This window comes from Sceloporus occidentalis, unplaced genomic scaffold (genome assembly GCF_023333645.1).
Source record: "Sceloporus occidentalis isolate IW3139 unplaced genomic scaffold, rSceOcc1.0.p SCAF_1, whole genome shotgun sequence".
NCBI lineage: Eukaryota > Metazoa > Chordata > Lepidosauria > Squamata > Phrynosomatidae > Sceloporus > Sceloporus occidentalis.
This window is the reverse complement of record NW_028316981.1, coordinates 161,441,133-161,468,326: the sequence shown is the minus strand read 5'-3', so window position 1 is coordinate 161,468,326 and position 27,194 is coordinate 161,441,133. Positions and strand designations below refer to the sequence as shown.

The following is a 27,194-nucleotide window of genomic DNA, read 5'->3' as shown; positions in this document are numbered from 1 at the left end:
TAGCCTTGCCCATAATCTCCTTTTCCAGCCTTAAAGTGCAATCATTGTTGCAATCGATGTTGCTGCCCCAGGGAGCTAAATCAACACATGCACACCCATGTTGTCAGCCGTCCTTTCTTCCCCTGGTAGAATGACTGCCACTTGAATTGAGACAGCTTACACTCCCCTCTCCTATGCACACATTCTCACCCAAAGGTCTACTTGTACAAGGGGGGGGGCAGTGATACATGCTTTAATTCAGATGTATTGGAACAAAGCATCATCTTAGGGCTGACTTGAGCTGCAACCTTGCAGTGGCCACACAGTAAATCATCCTATAGAGCTGGCTGCAGCAAGCGCCAGGGGCTGACAGAAGGCAACAGGAATTTCTTGAGGCTGCGGTTTGGGCTGGAAGAGGGAGATGTTCTGGCACTGATACACATTACTTTTTCACACACGCGCAAACACACACAATCACATGCACTTCCCACACTTACTGAACACTCACTGGCATGTGCCTGTCAAGTCCTGAGGCAGCCCATCTGGTTGCACAGTTGTAGCCAAATTGAAATATATCCCTAGCTTAGGGCACACACATGCTCATGTTTACATCAAGCTTCTCATATACATAGAGATTTCCCAGGCATTTTTATGGCATTTACCTGTAGTATTAAGTTGCCAGTTGTTCCTGTGTTACTCCTGAAATGGGCTGGAGTATGCACATGAACACACACTTATTTTTGCTCAGCTTGGATATATTATTTTTATACTATTTCTAGACTCCCCCAGCCAGCATAGTACATGGCCATGTTTGCCTAGGGGATTCTGGGAGTTGTAGTACCAGAAAAGGAACTTTCCCCAGCTTTAGCTCTTCTACTCAGGGATTGTTTTACATTATTGTTGTTGCTGTGTGCCTTTAGGTCAGTGGTTCAGAACCTGTGGGTCGGGACCCCTTTGAAGGTCGTGCGACCCTTTCATGGGGGTCGCCTAAGACCATTGGAAAACACCTATTTAATTACAGTTATGAAGTAGCAGCAAAAATAATTTCATGGGTTTGGGTCATCACAACATGAGGAACTGTATTAAAGGGTCGTGGCATTAGGAAGGTTGGGAACCACTGCTTTAAGTCATTCCTAACTTATGGTGATCCTGAGGCAAGCATTGGGTTTTCGTGGCAAGATTTGTTCCAAGGAGGTTTGCCACTGCTTCCTCTGAAGCTGAGAGCATGTGTGACTTGCCCAAGTTTACCTAGTGAGTTTCATGGACAAGCTGGGAATCGAACCCTAGTCTCAAGAGTTGCAATCCAGCACTTAAACCACTATGCCATACTGGCACTATTAGCTGTTTTCCAACTACTGTAAATACTGATGCATAAGTCTAGAAACTTTAGTTAAAAAACTGACTCAAAAAGCTGAGTCAACTTATCCATGGGTCAATGTAAGTACTGTACTTTAACTCTTATTTGGAAAAAAGGAACCATCCCCTGATGAAAGGCAAGAGTACAATATGTCCTGGAAGCACTTATCCCCCTCTACTTTCTCATCCATCCTGCCTTTAGGGTGAGCACAAACAGTTACGCTTGCTGGAATTTTGTAAGTTTTTTTGGCATCATTATTGTTTGCTTCATCCTTTCCATCCTTTGTTACATGCCCCTAAGGTTTACTCTCAACTTATCCACAGGTCATCTCAAAATCCATAATTTTGGTCCCAAAACCTGCTCTTGGATTATACACGAAGTTCAGTTGTAGTCAAGAATATACAGTAAGTCTCCAGGAACCCTTTCCACTCTCTCAAGATGTCTGAGGAATCTCTGTGCAAAGGACACTAGGAGCTTTGAATGGGAGTACCCTTTCTAACTTAGGCAAGAGCATGTCTAATCCTCTTCTGCAGCTAGGCACTGCTGCAGTGAAAGACTGGCAGCAGCTGGCATACTATTCTTTTAGGGACATTTGCTGATCTCACTGAGGAACCTACACACAATTCCAAGGGAACTCCAGAATGTCTAGAAGCTGTTTGGGGGGAAAATCACCAAGTTAATCATCCACTCACTCAGGCTGGAGAAATAATATTGGAGAGAGTGATTCTGAACCTCTGCCAAGTATCTTTCCTTTGTCACAGATTACAGTCTTCAGTTTGCAGACATCTGGGACTAAAGACAGGGAGTTCTGGGTCAGAAAAAAATAAATGGATTGCATGAAGTTTGAAATCTAGGCCTATACCATTTAGAAATAAATTCTGAAACAAGTATTAGTGTCTCACTTCCAGTCTCTCCTTCTGGAGAGATTTCAAGCAACCTAGATTTTCACATGGCAGGAATGCACCATACACACAAATCCTGGGGCATATTTATGACAAACATCACTGTTCTTCTATGAGAATCTGTGAATTAAAACTGAGTCAGGACAAAGCCTAAGGCAGTTTCAGCAGGACAGTGCATTTATGTGCACATTCATGCAGATACTTCGTATGCATGTGAATGAAAACAGAGGCTACATCTGCACTGAAGAAATAATGCACTTTCACACCAATTTAACTAACTTGCCTGGAGCGTTCTGGAGAGGCGGGATAAAAAGAAAACTTATTATTATTATTATTATTATTATTATTATTATTGGAATGTATAGTTTTGTGAGTTATTTAGCCTTCCCTGTCAGAGAAGTCTGGTGCCACGACAAACTACAAATCCCAGGATTCTCTAGCATTGAGCCATGACAGTTAATGTGGTTTCAAATTGCATTATTTCTGCAGTGCCAATGCAGCCAAAGGCACAAACATACATACAAGTCAGAAGCTAATGGTCTCTCCTTTGCTGGAGGTTTTAAATCAAAGGTTGGATGACCATCTATCAAGGACATTTTACCAGTAGATTTCCTCCTATACTGAAGGAGAGTAGGTCTAGACCACCCTTGGAGTCCCTTCCCACTCTACAATTAAGATTTATTTTATACACATGAAGGAAGATGAGCAAACACACAGTCAGCTACCTTGGTGGTTCATTCATACAAGGAATTTGCTTCCCCTGTCTCAAATCACTACTCTGTAAACCAGCAAGTGGACCTGCCAATGTCACTGTATGTAATCTGAAAGGTATAGATTGTACATTACACAAGAGGGCACTAGTGAGTAGTGGTGCAACAGTTCCTTTTCCCTTACCATAACAGTCATCCCAACTGAAGAGGCACCTATCTGAGCTGCTTATATTTCAGATGCTCCAAGAAAAAATAAAATAAAAACAAAGATCCTTTAATGAGGAAAACAGTTCTATCTTCTCCAAGCCCAGATTCTGGGAAAAACAAGAGAAACTGAATTGTTGGGATATTTCTGCCCCATTCAAATCCTTGTTCTCCTTAACAGCTTCCCAGATTCATTCCCTTTCCCCACTTTGTATGTATTAAAGAATCCATTCACTTGTATGGAGGAGAGGAAAACACATTTTCCCCGTTCTGTTGTCTCAAGGTGCATTTCCAGTTATTAATTTATTATTCTTTATGTTCTTATTTAAGATGAAGGAAGACAGTGAGAAATAGTCATTTTGCCATTGCCTGGGCGTCAGAGATGAAATGGGTCTATTTTGGCATGATTTGGCCAGTTTGATGTAAGATTTGGCCAGCTTGATGTAGCTAGCTTCCAAAGGGGAAAAAAAACATTTAGGAGTAACTAGCTAGCAAACATAGTACATCTTAACTGTAATGCATATAGGGTTAATTCCCTTTTTATACCATTTCTGTTGTGCATGGTGACAAATTTATTTTTCTGCTCCCAGCCATTCTAGGAACTGTTTTGTACAATATGTTCTTGTATGAATGTACAATGAAATCACCACTTAAAAGCTAACCAGCCCTGTTTGCAGGTAAAGATCCCTAGCTCTGTTGTTGTGTGCCTTCAAGTCATTTCCAGCTTATGGTGACCCTAAGGCAAGCCTATCATGTTTTTTCCCGAGGCTGTGAGTATGTGACTTGCTCAAGGTCACCCAGTGGGTTTCTGTGGTGGAGCAAGGATTTATACCCTGGTCTCCAGAGTCATAGCTTAACACTCAAACCATTACAAAATGCTAGCTCCTGCCTAGCTCTGTTACCTTACATGATGTAGGATTTTGTGTTGCTCCATTTGACTTTTCATAAGTCCTCTTACAATCTACAATATTTTTTATTTTGCTTTGTTTTACCAATGAACAGGCTGAGGATGCAAGATTAAATGGTTAATTAAAAATCTTTTGGCACAAGATTTGCTACACATGCAAATATACATAAGAAACTGGACTTTTTTTCACCACAGATTCTTAAACACCTTTTGGATGGTGACATACCTGGGGATGCTTTGGCTATGGATGCTATAATGGAAGAAGGGTGAACTAAATGACCCTTAGAGTTCCATCCTTCTGAATGATTATAAGTGCTTAAGGCATTACATGTGTCTATGGCAAAATTGATGTTCACTCAAGACAGCAGAATAGCTTGAGCCATTTATTGCTAACATTACGGCTGCCTGCCCCACATACACCCAGGCCTGTGAAGCAAATGGCCTTTGGTCATAGATCCAGCTATGAGAATTGAGGTAGGAAGCAAAAATGACCCCCCCCCCCCACAATCAGTAATACAAACAGGTTTTACAAATGCAGATTAATAAAGAAGGTTGAAGGCCATGCAGGAGTAGATCCAAGTGCCATTTTGCTGGGGTTGCTGTTATAGATCAGCTGTTGTTGCTTTTCTGAACAAGTGCATACCCTCCCAATGTTTTACAGATAAAAATTGGAACACATGTGATGTGACCAAGCAACATTGTTGTTGTCAAGATGCCCCCCCCCAAAAAAAAAAACACACCATATTAATGAGGAAGAACACACGAACTAGAAGAGACTCCAGTAGTTTACTTTTCCCTCAGCCTACTGGGGAGGACAGGAGCTGACCACTTTTTCTCCTCTACTCTCTAATGAATTAATTGAGAGCAAACTGCTTTTGCAGCAACTGAAGTAAGAAAGTAGAAGGAGCAGAGAGAAACTGGGCCATTTTAAAAGCAGTTGAAAAAGTGGGATAACAGGATAAATAGGACGGTGCCTGCCAAACTAGGACAGTTGGAGAGTATACAACTGCAGTACAGTTGTCCCTCCACATTTGCTAGGGTTAGGGGCACATGACCTCCATGAATATGGAAAAACTGCAAATAACAAAAACACTGTTTTTACCTGAGAGGACACCTCTCTAGGAATCTCTAGGTCCTCCAGTGCAACTCTGTGGTCAATGTCCAACATACACTGACCATAGAATGGCACTGGAGTAGCTACAAATGGTCTTTCAGTGGAACTTTTAGTTAAAGTTGACCACAGAGTTGCACTGGAGGACCTAGACAGTCCTAGAGAGAACATATTAATGAAATCTGTGAAGAATCAAATCCGCAAATATCAAAGCCGCAAATATGTAGGGATGACTGTATTTGCAAACCTATCTCCACTTTATTTATTTATTTATTTATTTATTTATTTACGGTATTTATACTCCGCCCTTCAGCCCTAAAGGCTCTCAGAGCGGCATTATACCCCCTAAAAGGAAGGGTGTAGTTTTCTGTCTAATCTATACACATGCACACACATGCTCACGTGTACACACATAAAAAGCTTTCTAGCCAAAGATTTAGTACTTTCTTCACATCTTTCTCCACTACTGCACTGTAACCCGGGAACGAATGGTCCCTAGTCTCCAACACTAGTCTGAGTCCTGGAGAAACCAGCCTAGGATTTTTGCTGCTTCTGTTTCTCTTTTTACTTTTTTGGTGGGCCACCCTGCAACAGACATTTAAGATGTGAACTAATGGGACTTCCATGGCCTGCACTTAACCCCAGCCTCCCCCATAATATTTAGATGGCCCTTCGCTGCAAAGCCAGATACACCACCACAGAGAAAGAGAAGTGCAGCAAGTGACTGTCTTTTAAAGACTCTTCCATGCCAAATGGAGAATTTTCATCTTTAAAGGCTATTAATTTGCAAGCACACTTCCTCTCTGCAGTCATTCCTGTCATAGCACTTAGAGAGGCCAAGACACCAAGCATCTTCAACAACTTTGTGGCAGAACCACAGGAAACTCGACTGTACTCTCTGGGGAACGTGGCCTTCTGAGGTGTGACTCCATCCCAGAGCTCTTCATTTGCATATGCAGACTGATGCTGGCAGCTGTGCATTTGATATTCAGCCTAGCTAGAGGATGGCCCTTTGTGGAACTCCTGAGCCCATGTAGTTGTACCACCTTTGGGGCACTGCCTTACCCCCATTCACTTGCAGATGCTGACCCACTCGGTGGCAGGGCACTCCTCACACTGCACATGGCAGCACCAATGGAAGCGGCAATGGCAACGCTGGGCTCGCATCTCCTGCAGCACATTGTGCCCACGGCCACAGCATAGGCTGCCACAGCCGTCTGGCGTGGTGCTTCCTTTTACACAGGAGCGGCCATGGGTGCCTGATGAACCCAGGCTCAGGTCAGGCTCACAAAAATCAGGGGAGGGTTCATAGAAAATGAGGTGCTTGGCCAAGCGGGAGCTGTGGAGCCGTGGCCGGAAAGCTCCAGAGTTGCTGTTGTGGGGCCACAGGAGTATGGCCTGGTCCATTCGTTCCCTTAGGTTAGAGCCCACATGTTGGAAATCAGGAGGTGCCAACCAACATGTCCGGAACTGGCAGCTCCCTGAGGGTCCATGGCATTTACATCTTCGCTGTCTCAGCTCTGAAACAACCTGCCAGGAGAGGGGAAGGAGAAGGAGAAAGAGTTTTAGCAGTCAGAAAACATTGGGCTACACTCTGCTGTAGGGGATTGTTTTCCTATTTAGTTTCCTGTTGAAGGGGCCTACAAAGCAGCTATCCCTCTCAGGTGAAGCATCTGGCAGCTATTGGGTATTCTCTATGTGATGTTAAAGCTACACTCCCTCCCACCTGACAATTCTATAGAAACTGTCATATCATTATTAAAATTTTATCTTCCTTCCAGGGACAACTTGCAGCCTAAGCAAAAAAACAAAACAAAAACAAAACAAAACAGCTAGCATGAATCACTCATGGGCTGAGTGAGGTGGCACCTTCCTCTAGCATTTTGGAGTGATGCATACTCCCAGTACTTACTTCAGAAGCAGTAGAAGCTATAGTATATCTTGATTTCAGTAAGGTCTTTGACAAGGTTCCCCATGACATTCTTGCAAACAAGCTGGTAAAATGTGGGCTAGACAAGTTAACTGTTACATGGATTTGTAATTGGTTGACTGACTGAATGCAAAGGGTGCTCAACAATGGCTCCTTTTCATCCTGGAGAGAAGTGACCAGTGGGGTCCCACAGGGCTCTGTCCTGGGCCCAGTGATATTCAACATCTTTATCAATGACTTGGATGACAGCATTTGGGAGCATACTCATCAAATTTGCAGATGACACCAAATTAGGAGGAATAGCTAATACCCCAGAGGACAGGATCAAGATTCAAAATGACCTGAATAGACTAGAAAGCTGGGCCAACGCTTAACAAAATGAAATTCAACATGGAGAAATATAAGGTACTGCACTTAGGGCAGAAAAATGAAATGCACAGATATAGGATGGGGGACACCTGGCTGAATGAAACTACGTGTGAAAGGGATCTAGGAGTTCAAGTAGACCACAAGTTGAACATGAGTCAACAGTGCGATGCGGCAGCTAACAAGGCCAATGCGATTTTAGGCTGCATCAATAAAAGTATAGTGTCTAGATCAAGTGAAGTAATAGTGCCATTCTATTCTGCTTTGGTCAGATCCCACCTGGAATACTGTGTCCAGTTCTGGGCACCACAATTCAAAAAGGATGTTGAGAAACTGGAGCATGTCCAAAGGAGGATAACTAAAATGGTGAAGGGTCTGGAAACCATGCCCTATGAGGAACTACCTAGGGAGCTGAGTATATTTAGCCTGCAGAAAAGAAGATTAAAAGGTGATATGATAGCTCTGTTTAAATATTTGAAGGGATGTCATATTGAGGAAGGAGCAAGCTTGTTTTCTGCTGCTCCAGAGAACAGGACCCAGAACAATGGATGCAAGCTGCAAGAAAAGAGATTCCACCTCAACATTAGGAGGAACCTCCTGACAGTAAGGGCTGTACGACAGTGGAACACACTCCTTCCTCGGAGGGTAGTGGAGTCTCCTTCCCTGGAGGTCTTTAAACAGAGACTGGATGGCCACCTGTTGGGGATGCTTTGAATGTGTTTTCCTGCATGACTGGGGGTTGGACTGGATGGCTCTTGTGGTCTCTTCCAACTCTATGATTCTATGAAATACAGTAAGATCAATCCCTGGTTGTCTTTGCAACTTTGTGGGGGGGGGGGGCTTTATTTTTCTGAGGTGAGATACCCCTTCCTCCCAGAATATTTAGCCATTTAAAAATATTTTAAAGAGGATGTTTTCTCAGCTTTTGACTTGGGTACTTCAGTGTTGTTTATAATTGCATGTTATTTAGTTTTTGCATGCATTCAGAAGTGATAAATAGGAGATCATCATATGAGGCTTGAAAAGCGGAATAAAAGGAGGATAGTAACATCTATGTTGGAACCTTATAAGACGATGTAGCTTCCCCTTTCTGTGACTGTAGCATACCTTTTCATTGATGTGCAAAGCCTGTCAATAGCTACCAACAGCACTGCTGTTGCATTAGCCCTCATGTGCAGTTCCAAGGCTGGCCAGTCAATGTGGACTCAGTCTTCTTCTCTCTCCTTCTCCCCACTCCCCCTCACTAGTCCTGAGAAGGCTTGTTTTCTCCTTTTTATACTTTCTTTTCTTTTCTTCCCAAAAACCCAAAGCATGCATAGTAGTGTAATAGGGCAGGGAGGCAGGCATAAATAGCAGTCTGGGAAAGAGAGTGCGGATCACTGATGGTGGCAACAGTGCCATTTCCACCATTTCAGACATGTGCAATAAGCACTGCTCCCAAACTGGTATGTAGTTGGTTCCTTTCATTAATGTGACTGCAGCAAGAACAGGGTTTATGCGATAACCTCTGTAGTGTGTTATTTACAATTTTCAGTGGTTAAAATGCATTTGCAAGCTAAAGAACCAAACCAAACCAACTAAAACCCTGAATTCTACTTTCCAACCGATTCCACTTTCTAGCAGTGTCCCATAACCCATCAGTCCTTAAACCATCAGATATGTGGGAGCTTCTCGGACAGGATCCCTCTATGCCTTCCTCAAGCTCCACCCTTAACTGTTACCACCAGTAGCCTCCCAACTTTTTCTGAAAGAGACAATAGACGAAGCAACGTTACAGGTACATCTGGTGGAAACTTGGGAGAGGACCTTTGCGATGGCTGGCCCCAAGCTCTGGAACTGCTTTCCCAAATAAGTTATTTATTAATTAAAATATTTATACCTTGTCCAGGGTGGCTTGCAACAGCATTAAAACAGGTCAACCAGGCAAACACAGTAAGATAGTTTAAATAAACTAAAGCATATTAAATGATATTACAAATTAAAAACAGGTTTAAAAATTTAAACATTTTTAAAACTGTAAATAAGTCTTTAGATTGCATTAATGAAGCCGAAAGGCTTTGGTAAACCGCCAAGTTTTAACTTGGCACCAGAGTGCTGGCACCAGTCGGGCCTCCAAGTACAGCCTCTGTGCTGAAATGTAATGTAGCAACATTGTTGTTGTTTTTTAAAGGCCAAGGGTAGCAAGCACTGGCAACTCACAGATCAAGCACCTGAAGAAAGGGCTCATCCCAGAACACAGTGGGGAGAAATTCTTCCTTGGCTCAGTCCATCCCTTGCCCTAGAGCAGGGGTGGGAGCTCGGTGGACCTCTAGATGTTATTGGATTTCAACTCCCAGGCACCCAAGCCAACATAGCCAATGATGAAGAATGCTGAGAGATGCAGTCTAACAACATCTGGAGGTCTGCATTATTCCCATACCTGGCATACTGTATGACATTTGTCAACTATAGGCCTAAAACCAATTGTTAGTATCAACTACAGTAGACTTCCCGAACCAGCAAGAATTTGGCAGCTCAGCACTTACACACCTTCCAATGATGCAACAGGTTTACTCTAGCTGGGAACTATTGGGCTGAACAGACTGCCCCTAAGGGGTGGCCTGCAGCCACCCCTTTCAATGCTGGATCGGGGCTGTGGCAACTACATGCTACAGCCTCAATCTTAAAACAACAACAAAAACCAAAAAGTCTCATGCACAGCATGCATCTCTTGTTTAGGAGTAACCAATCACTTCTAAGAAGCTTCTGGCAGCATGAACTGTCTCCAAAATCGAAGTATATGTTCCTTATGTAAAATGGGCCAAAAGGGGTGCATGTCACCTGTGTTGTCCACTCCTACCATAGATCATGAAGAGATGGAGCACAGCATAGGGGGTCTTTTGGCTCATAGGATCTATTCCTTTCTTAACTTATTTCTCATAGACTGTATGCTGCAGGGCTGGGAAGATTTCAAGCTTCTGGGATCTAATCAAAATGTCAAAAAGGTTGATGGAGTTGCCAACTCTCAGAGGCTAAAAGGCTGCATTAGTCTCCTGGAAGAATTTGGAAGGACACAAAACTTCTCTTGCTCCTTCCTGTGAATAAATTGACATTTCTGGTCCCAATCACCCTCTGGAGGCAGGAGGGGCAGGCATTTTGCCATGTTATTTGTCCTTCGTGACCATGTTAGGCCTAAGAGAGACCTTTTATTAACAATGGAAGAGATGCATTAGTCACATCTGGTTCACCTCCCAAATTGGCGCAGGGAGGCTCAAAAAGTGGTGTAAATGTCCCTAAGTCACCCAAAGGGCATCTAGGGGTAGTAGTTGGTGGCAAAAAAATTTTGATTTTTCACCTACTATTTTTTTAACCCTGGGAATAGGCTGCATGCCACAATTTTTGCACCTATGAACTAGATCCTTCTGACCCACCAACTGAAATCTAATATAAACAACATATACTCAGAATTAAACCATTCAGAACCCAGGAATTGTTTTTGAGGAGTAGTCACAGTCTTTCTACATAGTCATTTTGTTATTGCTACTGCAGGCCAATTAGGAGTTAGAAATCTTTCCTGATTTACTGCTGATTAACAAAGGCCTGCTGCTGGATCCCAGTCTACTTTCTGCCCAACCCTTCACAACAGCACCTAACACACCATTTAAGAATAATGAAATAGTGTTAAATATGGATCTTTTCAGCTTAACACTGTCATTTTACATAATCGCCAAATTTTCTTTACAACCATAAGAGCCTTGCAATGAATTTTGCAATGAATCCTCAAATGAATTTTAATTAAAAAAAGGAGAATCCTGAAGATGTCGAATAACACTAGACTTCATATCACACCTATATTACAGCCAGCATGGCATATGCACATAAATATGCTTTGTGAACCCAATTCTGGGTGTGACCACTATCTCCCAGATGAAACCAGCTCCATCAGTTGTTGTTGTTGTTGTGTGCCCTTATGTAGTTTCCAGCTTATGACAACCCTATGGCAACCCTATTACAGGTTTTTCCTGGGGCTGAGAGTGTATGATTCACCCAAGGTCACCAATGACTTTCCACAGTTGAGTGGGGAATGGAACCTTGATCTCCAGAGTCATAATTCAACCTTAAACCACTCCATCATGCTGATTCTCACACCATGCTGCCTCTCCATCCTTTATCTATGCCAATTACTACTGCTTGCACTAACCCCCCCAAAAAACTTGTCCCCCTATCCAAGATACTTTATTTATTTGTTTATTTATTTATACCATGCTTTCCCTCCAGAATTAGGCCTCCTACCTTCCTGCCTACACGGTGGCTGTGCAGCTGCATTCGTGCGTGAGCATCACGTGGTTTTCCCCGAGGGTCCAAGAAATGTCGAGCAAATCTCTGGGCATAGTCAAAGTCTACGCTGCAGCCCCCCCATTCCCAAGTGTCCTGTGGACCAGGCTCCCCCCACCATGAGGATGGCACCGTGGTCAGGCCCTTGCCCCTGCTGAGAGTTTGCAGTTGGCTGAGCTTCAGTTTCTGGTTCTCGGTGCCTTGCCTGGCACAGCCACAGCCTTGTAGCTCCCCAAGGCTACAAGCCGTGGCTACTGCATGAGTCACACCAGCCGCCAGCAATGAGAAAGCAAATGCACTTTCCCGGAAGCCTGTGGAGACAAGACATGAGAGAGGAAAGAAGGTAAGTTCGAGATGTACCTGGAGACAGTTCAAATAACCAAACCCTGAACAAGAAGTGTAGAAGAAACAGGCATCCCAAGATTGGTTCCAGGTCTGAACTTTCAGGTGCAACATAGAATTTTGCTTTCTTTGATAACATAATTTGGGATTGTGTAGCACCTTGGTGACAAACTGTGCAAAAGAATTGTAGCATAAGCTTTTGTAGCTTAGTTTTGGTCTGTTTCCTGCATACAGCTGAAGAAGTAGATCAGGTCTACGAAACCTCATGCTACAACTTCTTTTGCACAGTTAATCTCAAAAGTGCTATAGGACCCCAAATTTTGTTATCAAAGAAAGCAAAATTCTCCAACTACTGGCACAAATCAAATCAAACATTTGTGTATGTAGTTGCTGAACTCTCACCCTTTCTTCTGCATCTGTTATTCGTGGGAAACAACCAAGAGCAACAGCTAAGCAGGGCGCTTCTGCTCCCACTCTTGCCATTGGAATGATTTCCATCCCTCATTATCTGACTACTGCCATTTTGTCATATAGTGTCCACATAGACTTTTCCAGACAACCCCCACCCCATTTCTGAAAGCTGAGGGACATTTTTCTCCCTGATGCTCAACTTCCGTTGCTTGTGCAGTGATGTAATTGTGTATATGGAGCCATGCTTAAGATCAGCTGAGAACATCTTCTAAGTAATATTGCTGCTGTGCCAAGTTAGAGCATCAGCAGCTGCACTGTAATGAAAGAGTGCCCTTCCCTGAGTCCAATGCCAAAGTCCTTGAGGATTTTCAAACTGTCATAAAAGTTTTCTCATTGGACTGGGCTAGGATTAAGCATGTTGAAGGGATGTAGGCGTGTGCTCCTAGCAATTTATATGCTGATCATCATTGTTTAAAACAGAGACTAGAAGATTAGTTTTTAAACAGTAGTGTGTTTGCAGAGTCTGTTTCTTGTTTTAAAAAAATGCACAGGGCATTACTTTACGTTTTACAAATAACACATTAATAACATATTGGGGGGGGGGGCTCTTCCAACTCTATGATTCTATTATTCTAAGTCTTGTTTTTATTTTTATTTTTTTATTCTTCTTTCTACCATGGTTGTTTTTGTTTTTGTGTACCTTCTAATAATTTCTTTCTACTATTTTACCAATTAATCTCTGGCTACCTTTTCAAAATACTCATGTGCTTATTGACCCAGAAAGCAGTATTGTCACTTGTGAAACCTGCTCTCTAAGTTCCGGTTTAATATCAAAGAATAAAGTCTTAAAATCATTCTGACTGTTCACAAGCTTAAAAAACTGAGAGGTACGCACTTTAAACTTAAGACAGAGTAAGCAAGGGGTTACTGAAAGACACATTTAATTCTGTGCCAGGTCTTAATTATCATGGCTTTCCCAAAGAATACAAGAATTTGCTATGTTTTTTTTAAATGGGGGGGGGGGGGAAACTTCTGTCAAATAATTCCGTTTTCCACAAAACTACCATTCCCAAGCTTCCCTACAGAACACAGGAAGCTGCCTTATAGTGAAATAGTCCACGAGTCCATCTAGCCTAGTACAAGATTGTCAATTCTGGTTGACAATAGTGTCTTTCTAGGGATTCAGACAGGATTCTTTTCCTGGTGTTCCTTGGTGGTCTTCCATCCAAGTACTAACTAAGCCTAACTTTTTAGCATTTGAAATCACAGACAGGTACATTCAGATGGTATGGTGCTACAATGAAGGTTATTTACTATGAAGCCAGTCCCTAATATACCAGTGACTCACTACAGTGCAATCCTAAACATGTCCACTCAGAGATATCCTCCACTTACTTCAATGGGATTCATATGTATGCCTGGGAATGCAGTTTCAGACCTTGATCTAGGTGATACAGGGAAATCTCTAAATCAGAATGTGTTTGTTTGGTAGCATAGGCAAGTCCTCTGCCTCAACATGATACCTATCCTGCTATCTATCAGTCCTAGAACAGAACTGATCTTCATCAGTTCTACTACACCTGGGATTCTCCAGTGCCAATGAAATAATCTAACAAATGATCTGGTATAGAGACCTTCACAAAGATAAGGCATGTATTTTGGGTTATCAGACAGATGGGAATTATAGCAAAAATGTGTTCCAGGCAATTATCTTTATGCCCAGGAGGTCCTTAAATACCATAGAGCCTGCACATTTTAATGCTTTAGTATGCAAAGGGTCTTGTAGCACCTTGTAGCATCAAATATGCATGTAAGGAAGTAGGCTCAAGTCTACAAAAGCTCAGGCTACCAGCTTTTTTATCTCAATTAATCTCAAAGGTGCTACAAGATCCCTTTGCATACTGATTTTCAGTGATGTAGACTCAAGTTGATTAATTCAGACTCAAGCCACTTCAGTGAACCCTACTTGGATTTGACTTGGTAATAAATGACTCAGTGACTTGACTTGGGACTTGTATATTTTTAGCAACTGAAGGGCGAAACAGACCAGCTGGCCTCCCGGCAGCTTGGGGTCATGGCGTTTAAATGCTGCATGCCCCCAAGATGCCCAGAAGCTGCCCAGACACAGGCAGGCTTCCAGGCAGTCTGGCAGCACAATCTTTATACACCACATGCCACAAGAGTGCCGTAAAGCTGCGGTAGGGTGGGAAAAGTTGGCTTTTTGCTGGTGCAAAAAGGAGGCAATTTCCCGCTTCTTTTTGGGCCAGCAAAAAGGCGGACTGGGGCTGTGGTGTGCAGTTGCCTCAGATCCAATCCAGCTTTCTCAGGAGCAGCTTCCAGCCACCCCTTTGGGGCAATCTATTTCACCCCCAACTTGCTGGTGTCATTCACTTCAAGCAGCAGGCAAGACTTGCGTCCATAGCATGCAGTGCATTTCTCAAAGGGGAACAGCAAGTATGTTAGACAATGGGCTTGAGGCAGAAGGATCCTTCTAAAGCTTTTCAAAAACTTTAAAAGATTCCACTGATGTACAGCAGGGACAGATTTCCAAGCAGATCTCAAGCTTTGCTTTAAGCCTATTGCTGAACACATTTAATATTCTCCTCTAAGAAATATGTGTTACCTCCTTATTTTCCTGTTAAAAGTTGGCTCCCAGTCTTGGGACTCAACTTAAGACTAGATTTGAAAATACCTTGCAAGGACCTGAGACTTGCCTTGAAATTTGAAAGTAAATGCTTGGAGTAAAAGTCTTGAATATATCACTGGTGATTTTTCCAGACTAACATGGCTATGTCTTTGAATTTTAATGTTAGGTTTATTTTAATGTTCTACACCATCAAGCTTCTTAGAAAGGAAATGATCATGTACATATTAGTCTCATTGTATATGCCCTTGTATATACTACCAATACATCTACCTTTTATTTACTACCCCAATTTTAACAGCTTTTCCAGGCAGATCTGGTAATTGTTACTGCATTTTTCTTTCAGATCTTATTAATAAAATTACTCTTAAGATTGCAGAATATTGTACTATAGCCTCTTTTGCTAGGAACCAGATGGTTAACCCTTTGTGGTAATTTCAGCAGTTAAGATGCTGACTGTGAGGATCACAAGGTAGGCAGGCTGGCAGTTCAAGACCCTAGCGTCATGTGACGGAGTAAGCTCCTGTCACTAGTCCCAGCTTCTGACAAACTAGCAGTTCAAAAGCATGTACTGTAAAAGTGCAAGTAAATAGGTACCACTTCAGTGGGAAGGTAACAGCGTTCTGTGCAATCACGCTGGGCACATGATCAGAGTCATCTTTAACAGTGCTGGCTCTTCAGCTTAGTAACGGAGATGAGCACCACGCCCTACAGTCAGACATGACTTGACAACCTTGTCAAACGGGAAACCTTTACCTTTACCTTTTTAGCAGGCTGAACTAAGTTCCTTATGGAAGATACTTATTTTTCTATCATACAGAGTTAGCTAATGTGTCACAGTTTAAGTGTTGGGACTAGGATGCTGGGAAACCAGGTTCAAATCGCTGTTAGGCCATGGAAACCACTTTCAACAAGTCACACTCACTCAGCCTCAAAGGATGGCAAGGAAAAATCCCTTCTGAACAAATCTTGCTAAGAAAACCCCATGATAGGTTTCCCCTAGAGGTGACATAAGTAAAAAATGACTTGAAGGCACACAACAACATTTGCATTGCTAGAATTTTCCTGGATTTGTAACCTGTACCTGTTTGTTTTGTCCTTGCCTGTTTTCTAACTATAAAGGCTGGTCTTCAACCACAATAAAGTTATGGATGGATGTGCATCCATTAGTCCCAGCATATTCCTTTCATTTGTATTTTGATCTGCTAAAGCCTTTCCATTGATCTCTATATCCCATCCTTTTTCCCCACTCAGAAACTGCCCCAGTCCCGAGAAATTGGGATGAAGAGCTTCCCCTCCCCACTGCGGCTACATGATGATGATGACACATGGAGGAATGGTTGGGCCCAGGTGCTGGAGGTTGCAGCTTGCTGAGGCTCCTGTCTGCCCAGGAGGCTGACTTTGATCTGAGGTTTAAATTTAGAACAGGCTCCTTCAAAGCCATATTAATAAAAGAGACCCAAATGACAAAAGAAAGGAGCTCCCTGCCAACTTGCCTCTGGGGTCAGGTGTTGGCCATTGTGCATACAACTGAGGAAAGATGGCTGGTGAAGACTCACCAAAGAGAAAGAACTTGTGTTGGCACATATAAAGAAGGAAAGATGGGTCAGGGCAAACTCCAGGTACCAGGAAGGGTGGGGAGAGTTTGGTAACATACACCCTTTAAAAAAAAAATCTCCCTCCCCATTTGCAGAATAGGTAAAGAAGAAATGCCTAATTATTGCTTGCTGTTCTTTATAGTATAGTGGTTGAGTGTTAGACTGGAAGTCTGGGAGACCAAAGTTCAAATCCCTGCCCAGCAATGGAAACCCACTGAGTGAACCTGGGCAAATCACACCTCTAATGAAGCCTATGTTAAATTTCCTCTGAATAAATCTTGCCAAGGAAAATTGAGGAGAGGGTTGCTGGAAGTTGGAAAGTAGGATGTGAAAGCACAGAACACACATATACACAGAGTTGTACCAAAATCATTCAGTTCTCTACAGATTCCCAGTTTCAATTTGGCATTTGGAAGAGTGCTGTCAAATAAATCAAGAATAAACCCCTGGGATCGCTGACTTCTGGCCCACCACCATCATTCAATTTGTGGCAGTGATGGCAAACAGTTAAGACTGTAACCTAAAATAGTGACCCTTCTTCTAATATGAAATCAATCCCTTTTTGCTTCTATTAAAACTGAAAATGCAGCCATGCTTCACAGGCAAGGTACACTAGCATGCAAAGAAAGAGCTGCTGGTATGCCACAAGAAATATATAAATCCTATCATACAAAGACCTTATGTGCCAGAACTATGAACCCCCAGAAGAGTCTACCACTGATAATCTGGCATATTTCCAGTTGGTGTAGAGGTAAACTCAGGACGCTAAATTATATGGAATTGTAGTGGTTAGTAGCTTGTAAATCCTGACCTTAGTCCAACCACTAGTCTTAACCAGAGTAGGCCTACCAAATCCATTGCTGAGTGGTAAGTGAAATTGATTCAATGGGTTTACTCTAATAGAGAGTAGCAATTAAATTTAGGTCTCTGTCTCTGCACTGAGAACAATTAAATAAAACAGGGAACCTGCGCTCCACCAGATGCTATTGGACTCCAAGACCCATCACCCCCAGTCAGCATTACGAGTGGTCAGAGAAGATGGGAGTTGTAGTCCAATAAAATTTAAAGAATCAATGGGCATATTCCAAAGTTTAGAGGACTACACAACTCAATTTTTGACTGTTCCAGAGGGTACCACAGAGCGCTGTTGCACCTGCCATTTTGAGCAATCAGATGTGATGTCACATAACTTCCAGTCAACTTTTGGGTTGCTTTTTAGTGGGGTTTGTTTTCTGTTTTGGGATGAAGTGTGGCATTTCAAAGTGTTCTGGAGCAGCTGGGACTTTTTCTTCAGTCCAAAATTGTAGGGATGGCGTGTCTACTTTTTTCAAGGCTTTGGGGGCTGTTGGGGGGCTCTCTCGGGCTGCACTAGACCTCCTTAATGATTGCATGAGAACTTCAGGCTGCATGATTCCCACTTTTGATCTAGCACAGAGGTGCACATTATTGGATCCGCCAGTCATTGTTGAACTGCAAATCCCAGCAACACTCTTCATTGTAGCCAATGAGGATGAATGTTGTCATTCATTGTAGTCCAACAAAATCTCGAGGGATACATGATTCCCATCCCTGATCAGGAGAGACAAAATTTCCCTATCCGTGAATGTAATTATTGAATTGCACCCAGAAGTGAGATGTAACAAAATTATCCTGCCCAATGGAAACTGAAGGACCAGCAATGCTGCAGGCATCATACAAAGATGCAGGAGGCAGCCTCTCCTTAGTGAATGCTTCATCATGCTTCAGGGCTACTTTCCAGTTCATTCTCTCAAACTCAGAAGTTCATGAGTAAAGGCAAATCAAGTAAATTACTCTTGCTTTTCTATCTGTACAGGGCAGCAAACTTACTGCTATTATGTGATATGCCATTTAGTCAATTACTAATCAGCCCTGTTCCAGCCTCTTTGAATGTCTAATGGTTATCAATCAGTCCTTGAATAAGTGATATGCAGATGTTGCAAGATGCTGCAGAGTCTTATAAATAAAAAAGAAAATAACTTTGGCCCAATGTCCTCTCTACCTGTTGACAAGTAAGTCCCGCTATAAAAGGATGCAATAAATCCTGATATGTCTTCTTCCTCTTCCTCCTCCTCATCTTCTATCCTTGCTGTTGCACTCTCCACAGGAGTACGTACTCCCATTCAGGGTTCCAGCCAGCTAGTTAGCCATGCTTTCCTCCACAAAACTTTATAGTACAAGCTGTGAGGAACTCAAGTAGGCACACCCCTTCTTTCTCATCCTGTCCTCGCCATCCCATTTTCCTTTCCCAGCTAACAGCATTCAATGGATCCAGGGCTCCATTAAATATATTCAGCCCTCATTAAAATTGTTTTGTGAGTAGGTAGGGATCTCATCTCCTTGGCTGCATCTGCACTACAGAAATAATGCAGCTTGACACCACTTTAATGGCTCAATGGCTCAATGCATGCTATGGAATTCTGGGGTCTGTAGTTTTGTGAGATATTCAGCCTTCTCTGACAGAGAGCTCTTGTGCTACAACAAACTACCAACCCCAGAAGTCCATAGGATGGAGCTGTGACAGTTAAAGTCATGCCAAACTGCATGAATTCTGCAGTGTAGCTGCAGCCCTTCTGGGGCAATCTCATACCCCACAATTATAGCACTGTGATATCACCTTTAACTTCTACAGCTCCATTACAGATTGCTAGGGATTGTAGCTTCATGGGTATTAGGAAACCTCAGCTGCAAAGTTCCTCTAGGACCTTACAAACCTAGAAACCCCGGGACTCCTTTGGATGTTGCCAGGGCAATCAAAGTGGATTTAAATTGTTGTAACCGTGTAGTGTAAAAGGCTCTTGGGGCCTGAACAGGCAGGCCAAAATAAAGCTGCTTTGGGTCACACTGGATGTATACTGTTTAAATGACAGTCACATTTTAAGAGGCCAGAAGCTGTGCCAAAGCTGTGTGCCAGTCCTTAAGACTGAAGTGTGGCTTTGGCACAGCTTTCAGACTCTTAGGACACATGCATCATTTAAACAACATACCTCCAAAGTGACCCACAGCAGCTTTATTTTGGCCTGTCTGTTCAGGCCCTTGGTTTTTATTTTGCATTTGTCTGTTCCTCCATGTTCTTGATGATTCCTGACAGAATGCCAATTCCTCTCCTCTTCTTCATTTCTGGGCTTCATTTCTGTCTCCACATAGGTACCAAATTCACTATGAACAAGAGTGAAAGGAATTGCTGGAGGGGGGGGGGGGGTTAGGTAGTATGTTGCAAGAATAATCAAGTACAGAATTTGGAAAAATTATTTTGGAGGGGTATGCCCACTGGGGATTATGGGTGTTGCAGTCCAAGATGTCACATTACCAATCTCTGAGCCAAGGATAAGTAGAACATGATTCCTCCCTTGTTCACATCATGGCAATGTTACTTCTTAATTTTTCGTGGTAACAGTGAGTTTATATTACCAGGGCCTTAGTCATGTTACTTTATAATTTTAATTGCCTGTAAATCCCAGTCATAGATGAGAAAAGTGTCCTGGTGACTTTCCTGAAAACCTGTTCACCTCTTTTGAGGATGGGGCTGTTGAGAAGCATGGTGCCACCACTGCTGAGGTCAGAGCAATCCCAACGCCTCTCTCGGAGCTGGTGCTGGCATTCATGAACGGCCAAGTGGACACCTTGTAAAGCTGAAGCCATCACTTCGGGGCTGCGTGTGCAGAGGCCAAGTTGGCGTCGGCTCAGCCAGGGGAGGGTCATGCACACAGCGTTGGGAGTGAGAACAGGTTCAACCAATGCCTTTGGCCCCAGGAAGTCATGGCCCAGGGACCTAGAAGAGAATAGAGAAAATGAAATGTCCCCTCCTCTTTGGGAGCAAAGAAACAGAACAAGAGAATACAGCAAAGACAAACAAGTTTCCCCCTGACCCCAGAATAGATAATAGTGAATGAATGGGGGACAGAAAGATAAAAGAGAACAACAAAGTCTAGCAATATCACACTACACTATTATAGTGCTATTATTCCAGCTTAACCACTATGGCTGCCTGCCGTGGAATTCTGGGGTTTGTAGTTTAGTAAAGCTGAAGAGCTTTCAGGCTGAGAATGCTCAGTGCCCCTGACTAAACTGCAAATCCCAGGATTCCACAGGAGGCAGCCATAGCACTTAAACTGATATAATAGTGCTATAACAGTATAGTGTGCTCTGATGGTATAGCACAATTATCAAAATTCCCACTATACCACTGTGTACTATATTAGTCCTCCTCACTAGGCAAAATTATCTGCAACGACCTGAAAAACTGACATATAATTAATTCTGCCTACGGCCATATGGTCTGACTCAGCAGGAAACTGTGGTGGGTTTCAGACCAATATTTCTTTCTATGAATATGGAGAAGGAGGAGTTCCAAAAAGAGGGGGCTGTGGGTAAAGATCTTGTACAAACCATAATGTATTAATCTTGTTATCCATTCTTCCCAAATTTGACAAAACCCCATCTTTCACATATATTTTTCACCCCATTCAGATAACCTATGCTCCACTTCCAACTGAAAATTGGGAATGAAATTTAATTGCTCTTATGAATTTCATCCAGACCTTGAAAATGTTGGGTTTTTTCAACAACAACAACCCAGATCCCCTAGGAGCCTCTGGCTGGGGGATTCTGGGAGCTGTGATCTAAAAAAATTAAGTTTTTCCAAGCTCTAATTTCTATCCCTCTCTCAATCATTAGACAGTGGCACCAAACTTACATTTAAGCTAAACATGCTACAGTTTAAGTTCTCAGATCACAAGGGGGCCTCTAAACAAAAACAGCAACCCATAAATGTTAGGCCCAGTCCAGATGGGTCGACTAGGACACCCTCATCACGTGTGAGGGGTGCCTCGAGGTGCACTTCTAGATGCCCCTCGTACCTCGCACATGACGAGGGCGTCAAAATGGCAGTGCCCTGTACAGACAGGTGCCACCATTATGACATGCCCGGACTCATAGCGTCCACACATCACGGCGCCATTACATCATGAGTGTGCCATTGGCGCACTGTGACGTTGTAATGGCGTCGCAAGAAGAACCTGCTTTTCGCGGGTTCTTTTTGGTCCGTGGGGAAGTCCCATGGTCTGAAGGCTGCGGCTTCTCCGCGGACCAAAACTAGGTCCCGGGAGACCGTCCTTTTTGGACGGTCTGTCCCGCGCCTAAGGGCCAGAACAGACAGGCCACAATAAAGCTGCTTTGGGTCACTTTGGAGGTATGATGTTTAAATGCCACACACATCTTAAGAGGCCAGAAGCTGTGCCAAAGCTGCGCTCTAGTCCTTAGGACTGGAGCGTCGCTTTGGCATAGCTTCTAGCTTCTTAGGACTCATGCAGCATTGAAACAGCATACCTCCAAAGTGACCCAAAGCAGCTTTATTTTGGCCTGTCTGCTCGGGCCCCAATGTACATAAAGAGGGGACAATATGTTAGATACAACTTAGGCCTACAACATGTCTTATTAAAGCCCTAGTTAGGCATTTCTTCCCACAGATGTTGAGAGAACCCAGGAGTCCTGACTCTGCATCATTCAGTCCTGCAATAAAACCTCTAGATTTCATCCCATTCTTCACTGGGAGAAACCAGGGTCTGATCTGCACTATAGAAATAATGCAGTTTGATACCACTTCAACTGCCATAGCTCAGTGCTATGGACTCTTGGGATTGGCTGTTTTGTGAGATATGTTAGTGACCTTTGGTGCCACTACTAATTACAAATCCCAGGATTCCATAACAAGAAACCATGGCAGTTAAAGCAGTGTCACACTGCATTAGTTCTGCATAGCAGAGTAGACCAAGGAATCTTACCTTTGAAACAAACCCTCTTAAACCCCACTTTGCACAGAGAGCTGGAGTTCCTGCATTTTGTCCCACATGCGTGCAGGGCTGCAGAAAACCCTTATGGCCATACAGCCCAGCTCTACTATCCAAGGAAGAGCGATGCACCTGGGTGGCTGAGTTTCCAGGGGGAAATCCCCGGCCTGCCTGCCTGCCTGCCTGCCCCCACCCCACACTGGCACCAGATGAAAGCAAGGCTGAGGATCAAAAGCATCCCCCTGCGGGCAGCTCAACACCCAAAAAATGGTTAGGTGGGGGACTGTCTTTGGGTCGGGGGCTGGGTGGGGTGGGATGAGGGGAATGCTCCCATGACACAAGCAGAGAGCTTCTCCCAGCACTAACTCTGTGGCAACAGAGGGAGGAGCAGGAATAACCCGGGCAATGGCAGACAGAGACATGTTGATGTGGGAAAAGGAAACAGAGCCAGGTTTCCTGAAGAGAGGAAGCCACCACAGCAAATATCTGTTGACACTGCACTTGGAATAAATACCAGGTACAGTTCTGGTCACTGCATCTGAAAAAGGAGAGCAACTAGAAAATATCAAGGAGCCGGAGCAACTCCTCTGTGAGAAAAGATTGCAATGTTTAGGGCTGTTTACCTTAGGGAAACATGTGTTCTAAGGAGGTATAATAAGAGGTTTATAAAATTATATGTGTTGTGGATAAATTGACTAAGGAACAGCATTTCTGATAAGGAATTTGTTTTTAGTATATTAGTATATTGCTTAATATTTTAGTATTTTAAACTTTTATAGTGTTTGTGTTTATAATCTGTTTTTGATTATATGTGTTTCATGTTCTGACCTTTGGTGAAAACACCATTATAAATAAACATTGTTGTTATTCAGAAAACATTCAGGGGTAGTTGTGTTGGACATTTAACAAATAACAAAAACCCATGCCCCCATTTCTCTCTCCACCTCCCATTCCCCGCCTTAGTCATTGTCTTACTTCATTTGTGCTGAAACTGAGTTCAAACTGCAAAAGTCATTTGCCCTCCCTTTATCCATTAGGAAAGAGAACAAAGGAGGAGGCAAAATCTTGCTCTTCCCAGTAGGCTCAGACAAAAGCAAACTGCTGCGGCATTCCCAGCTTGTGTGTTTTTCCTTATTAATAACTGTTGCCATCTTAACCACACTCTGATGTTGCTTGCCAGGTGTGTCCTGGTTTTCCTCTGTGAAATACTGGGCAGTATATTTTTATCCCTTCCTCAATAAACCCATGAAAGAAGTTTCTGAAAGAGGAACAGCCATCACAGACCCCTCCATTCCTCCTCCTCTTCCTCTTCCTCACCACCACCTTTTTCCCAAACTGAGACTCAAGGCAGCTTACAAAAGATTAAAACAGATACGGTAAAAATTAAATAAAATATTAAAAATGCATTGTACAGTCATAATAATTTTGGCCCCATACAGACAGGCCAAAATAAAGCTGCTTCGGGTCACTTTGGAGGTGTGCTGTTTAAATGTTGCATGCGTCCTAAGAATCCAGAAGCCGCGCCAAAGCCACAATCCAGCCCTAAGGACTGGAGCACAGCTTTGACGCAGCTTTATTCTGGCAGTCTGTATGGGGCCTATTAAACTACCAATAAGTTTAAAAGCAGTTAAAAACAAATATTTTAAAAGAAGAACAAAAACAATATATAAGCCACACGGCATGAAAGGGTCTTTGCTCTGAGCAGTCAGCCTGCTGAAACAGTTTTGGAGATCTTTGTGTGTGTGTGTGTGTGTTTTTCTTAGTATTGACCAGATGGAGCCGTGAACAAAACAGGCTGATACAGCCAGGTAGACAAACCTGGATTGAAGGATCAGAGCATCCTTCAAGTTCATCTCAGTCCAGGAATTTGTGTTTGGTGTCAGAATAGGACTCTTGGCCCTTTGATACAAAAAAACTATTCCAGGCTTTGTCCACCAAGAGATATAATGCTGCATCAATACTGCAAAAATTTGACGCCCCTTTAACTGCCATGGCTGAAAGCTATGAATATATCCGTGTGTGTGTGTGTGTGTATCTATATCTGTACATGTATACCACACACACACACACACACAGAGAGAGAGAGAGAGAGAGAGAGAGAGAGATACATTAGTGTCCATGCTGTCCTCAGAGCATCTGAAGGTATGATGTCATGAAAGTTCCAAAATTCCAATGAACCATGGACCCCTTCTGGATTTTGTAGTTTTCTGAGATATTTAGCCTTCTCTATCAGAGAATTCTGGTGCCACAACAAACTACAAATTCCAGAATTCCATAGAATGTAGCCATGGCAGTTAAAGTGGTGTCACACTGCATTAATTCTGAAGTGTGGCAGCAGCCTTCATCCCCACCCCCACCCCATTTGAGGGGAAATGTCCAACTGTGAAAAGGCAGAAATTGTTGAAGATCTACTACAAATCAGTGATCTACCAGTAAATCCTGATCTACCTTCTGCCCACTTATGCCATATATAAAGTATCCCAAACAAAACGTACTCCAGGATGTGCTGGTTAGAGCACTGGATGAACACTTGACAGGCCTATACTTAAATCTGCAGTCAATTGTGAAGCTTTCTGTGTGGGTATGGACCATTCTCTCTTTCTCTCAGCCTAGCATAGTCTACCAGCCAAAATAATGGATGTTATGAGGATAAAAACTGCAAGGAAGAATTCCTTCTCTTTGGAGGAAAGGTGGATTATATATACACGTTTCCAGAAACAAGTAGACGTTGCTCCTTCAAACATGCACTGAACCTGACTGTTCCCCAGCTTTCAGCTGTCCTGTCTGGAAGACTGAAAGAGAATCATCAATGTACTTAGAAAAAACCATTCATTAGAATATCTCTCAGGTTTCATTTTCACTGCAGAAATAATCCAGATTGACACCACTTGGCATGACAGTTAAAGTGGTATCAACCTGGGTTATTTCAGCAGTGCAGATGCAGCCTGGGGCTAAATCTGCATTGCAGAAATAATCCAGTTTTGACACCACCTTTAACTCCCATGGCACAATGCTATGAAATTCTGGGAATTGTAATTTGGTGAGACATTTAGTTTTCTCTGTTAGAGAGCTCTGGTGTCACAACAAACTACAGTTTCCAGAATTTCATAGCATTGGGCCAGGGCAGTTAAAGTGGTGTCAACCTGGATTATTTCTGCAGTGCTGACGCAGCCTATTATGAAGTCCTGCCTCCTGCTTCCCCCATTTTTAACCCTCTCGATCAGTGTTTCCCAAACTTTGGTCTTCCAGGTGTTTTGGACTTCAGCTCCCAGAATTCCTGACTGTTGGGCAAGCTGACTGGGGCTTCATATTGCTGAAGTCTTAGAGGACCAAACTTTGGAAGCCACTGCTCTAGATGACAATGTGGGAAAGTGTGGCCCTTCAAATGGTGTTAGACTGGACTTCCATCAGCCCTTGGCTATCCTAGACAAAGGTGTTGGATGATGGAAATTGTAGTCCAGGAAAATCAGTAGAGTCACAAGTTACCCCGTGCTTCTTCTATACACTCCAATTTCCTGTCACATCCAGGAATCACACTCCTTAAACATTCCCAATATGTTGAAAAAGGAGGCAAGGAGGGAGGGAAATAAGTGCAGCTGTACAAGCTGTTTCTTAGCATGATGTTGCTGCCTCTGTTGAGATGGCAGCAATGTAGTGGCTACAGTGCCAACTGGGCAGAGAACATGTCCTGGGTTCCAAGCCAAGAGCAAGGACCTACTGCTAGGCCCTACAAAGACTTGGACAAGTTCCTTGTGGACTGCAACTCCCTGAATCCCCCCCAGCCAGTAGTTGAGGAATTCGGGGGGGGGGGCTGCAGTCCAAAAGCACCCCCCAAAAAAACTGTGGCCCACATAATCTCTTCCTTGTGGATAACCCAACACCAAAGAAGGTGACTAATACCTAAAATCTGCCCATTCTTTGGTGAAATTGACCGCACTCCAGGAAAAAAAACCCCACCCACCCACCCACCCAAATTTATCTCATCATGACTTACCCTCTCCAAAGGCAGAGGCAGGCAGCAAAGAGGCAAGTGTTCACTTGGGAGTTCTTGGAAGCCATGCTGAGCATTAACGCCAGGGGGCTTTCTAGTATGGCTGCTGGGGGACAGCCCTCTCCTCTTCATGTCCCTGCCAAGGAGGCATTGAAGGATCTGGGGGAGGAAAATTAAAATAAAATGTGAATAACTGAGGCAGAGTGGGCTGGGATGGGAGTCGAGTGGACAAGTGGTTTCCTCCTCCTTCTCTTCCATGGTGCTGAAGGAACTGGAGGGGGCAATAAGGTTGCCAGGTTGAAAATTGGACAAGGCACTTGTCCCTTGCAGTGATTCTCCAACTTTGGTCCTCCAAGAGTTTTGGATTTCATTTCCCAGAAGGCACAGCCACCTTGGCCAAAGGTCAGGAATTGTAGGAGCTGAAGTCCAAAAACCTGGAGGACCAGCATTTGGGAACCACTGCTTTAATGGTTGTGTAGAAGAGGGAATTTCAGCAATGGTTGTGTAGAAGAGGCAACCTTAAGAAGCAATGCCTGCTGACATATCCTCTTCTGTTGGATATCTTCAAACCATTCCTGACTTATGGCCATTCTAAGGTGAACCTCTCCAGGGATTTCCTTG

The 27,194-nt window shown here is 43.3% G+C and overlaps 1 protein-coding gene across 1 annotated transcript; it reads right to left on the bottom strand.

Moving 5' to 3' along the window:
* Positions 1–6,241: 6,241 nt before the first annotated feature.
* WNT10B (Wnt family member 10B) lies at positions 6,242–26,708 on the bottom strand. Its single transcript, XM_089508386.1, has 4 exons — positions 26,577–26,708; positions 20,303–20,565; positions 11,739–12,091; positions 6,242–6,700 (listed from the first exon to the last, which is right to left on the bottom strand). Exons 1-4 carry the CDS (start codon positions 26,648–26,650, stop codon positions 6,242–6,244), a joined length of 1,149 nt encoding a protein of 382 aa, XP_089364512.1. The 5' UTR covers positions 26,651–26,708.
* Between the last annotated feature and the right edge of the window lie 486 nt (positions 26,709–27,194).

Coding starts and splice junctions, on each gene's coding strand:
- WNT10B (XM_089508386.1), bottom strand. CDS start 26,650: ATGCTCAGCATGGCTTCCAAGAACTCCCAAGTGAACACTTGCCTCTTT. Junction 20,566..26,576: donor TGCCTCTGCCTTTGGAGAGG/GTAAGTCATGAT, acceptor ATTCTCTTCTAG/GTCCCTGGGCCATGACTTCC. Junction 6,701..11,738: donor GCCACCGTGTAGGCAGGAAG/GTAGGAGGCCTA, acceptor CTCTCCTGGCAG/GTTGTTTCAGAGCTGAGACA.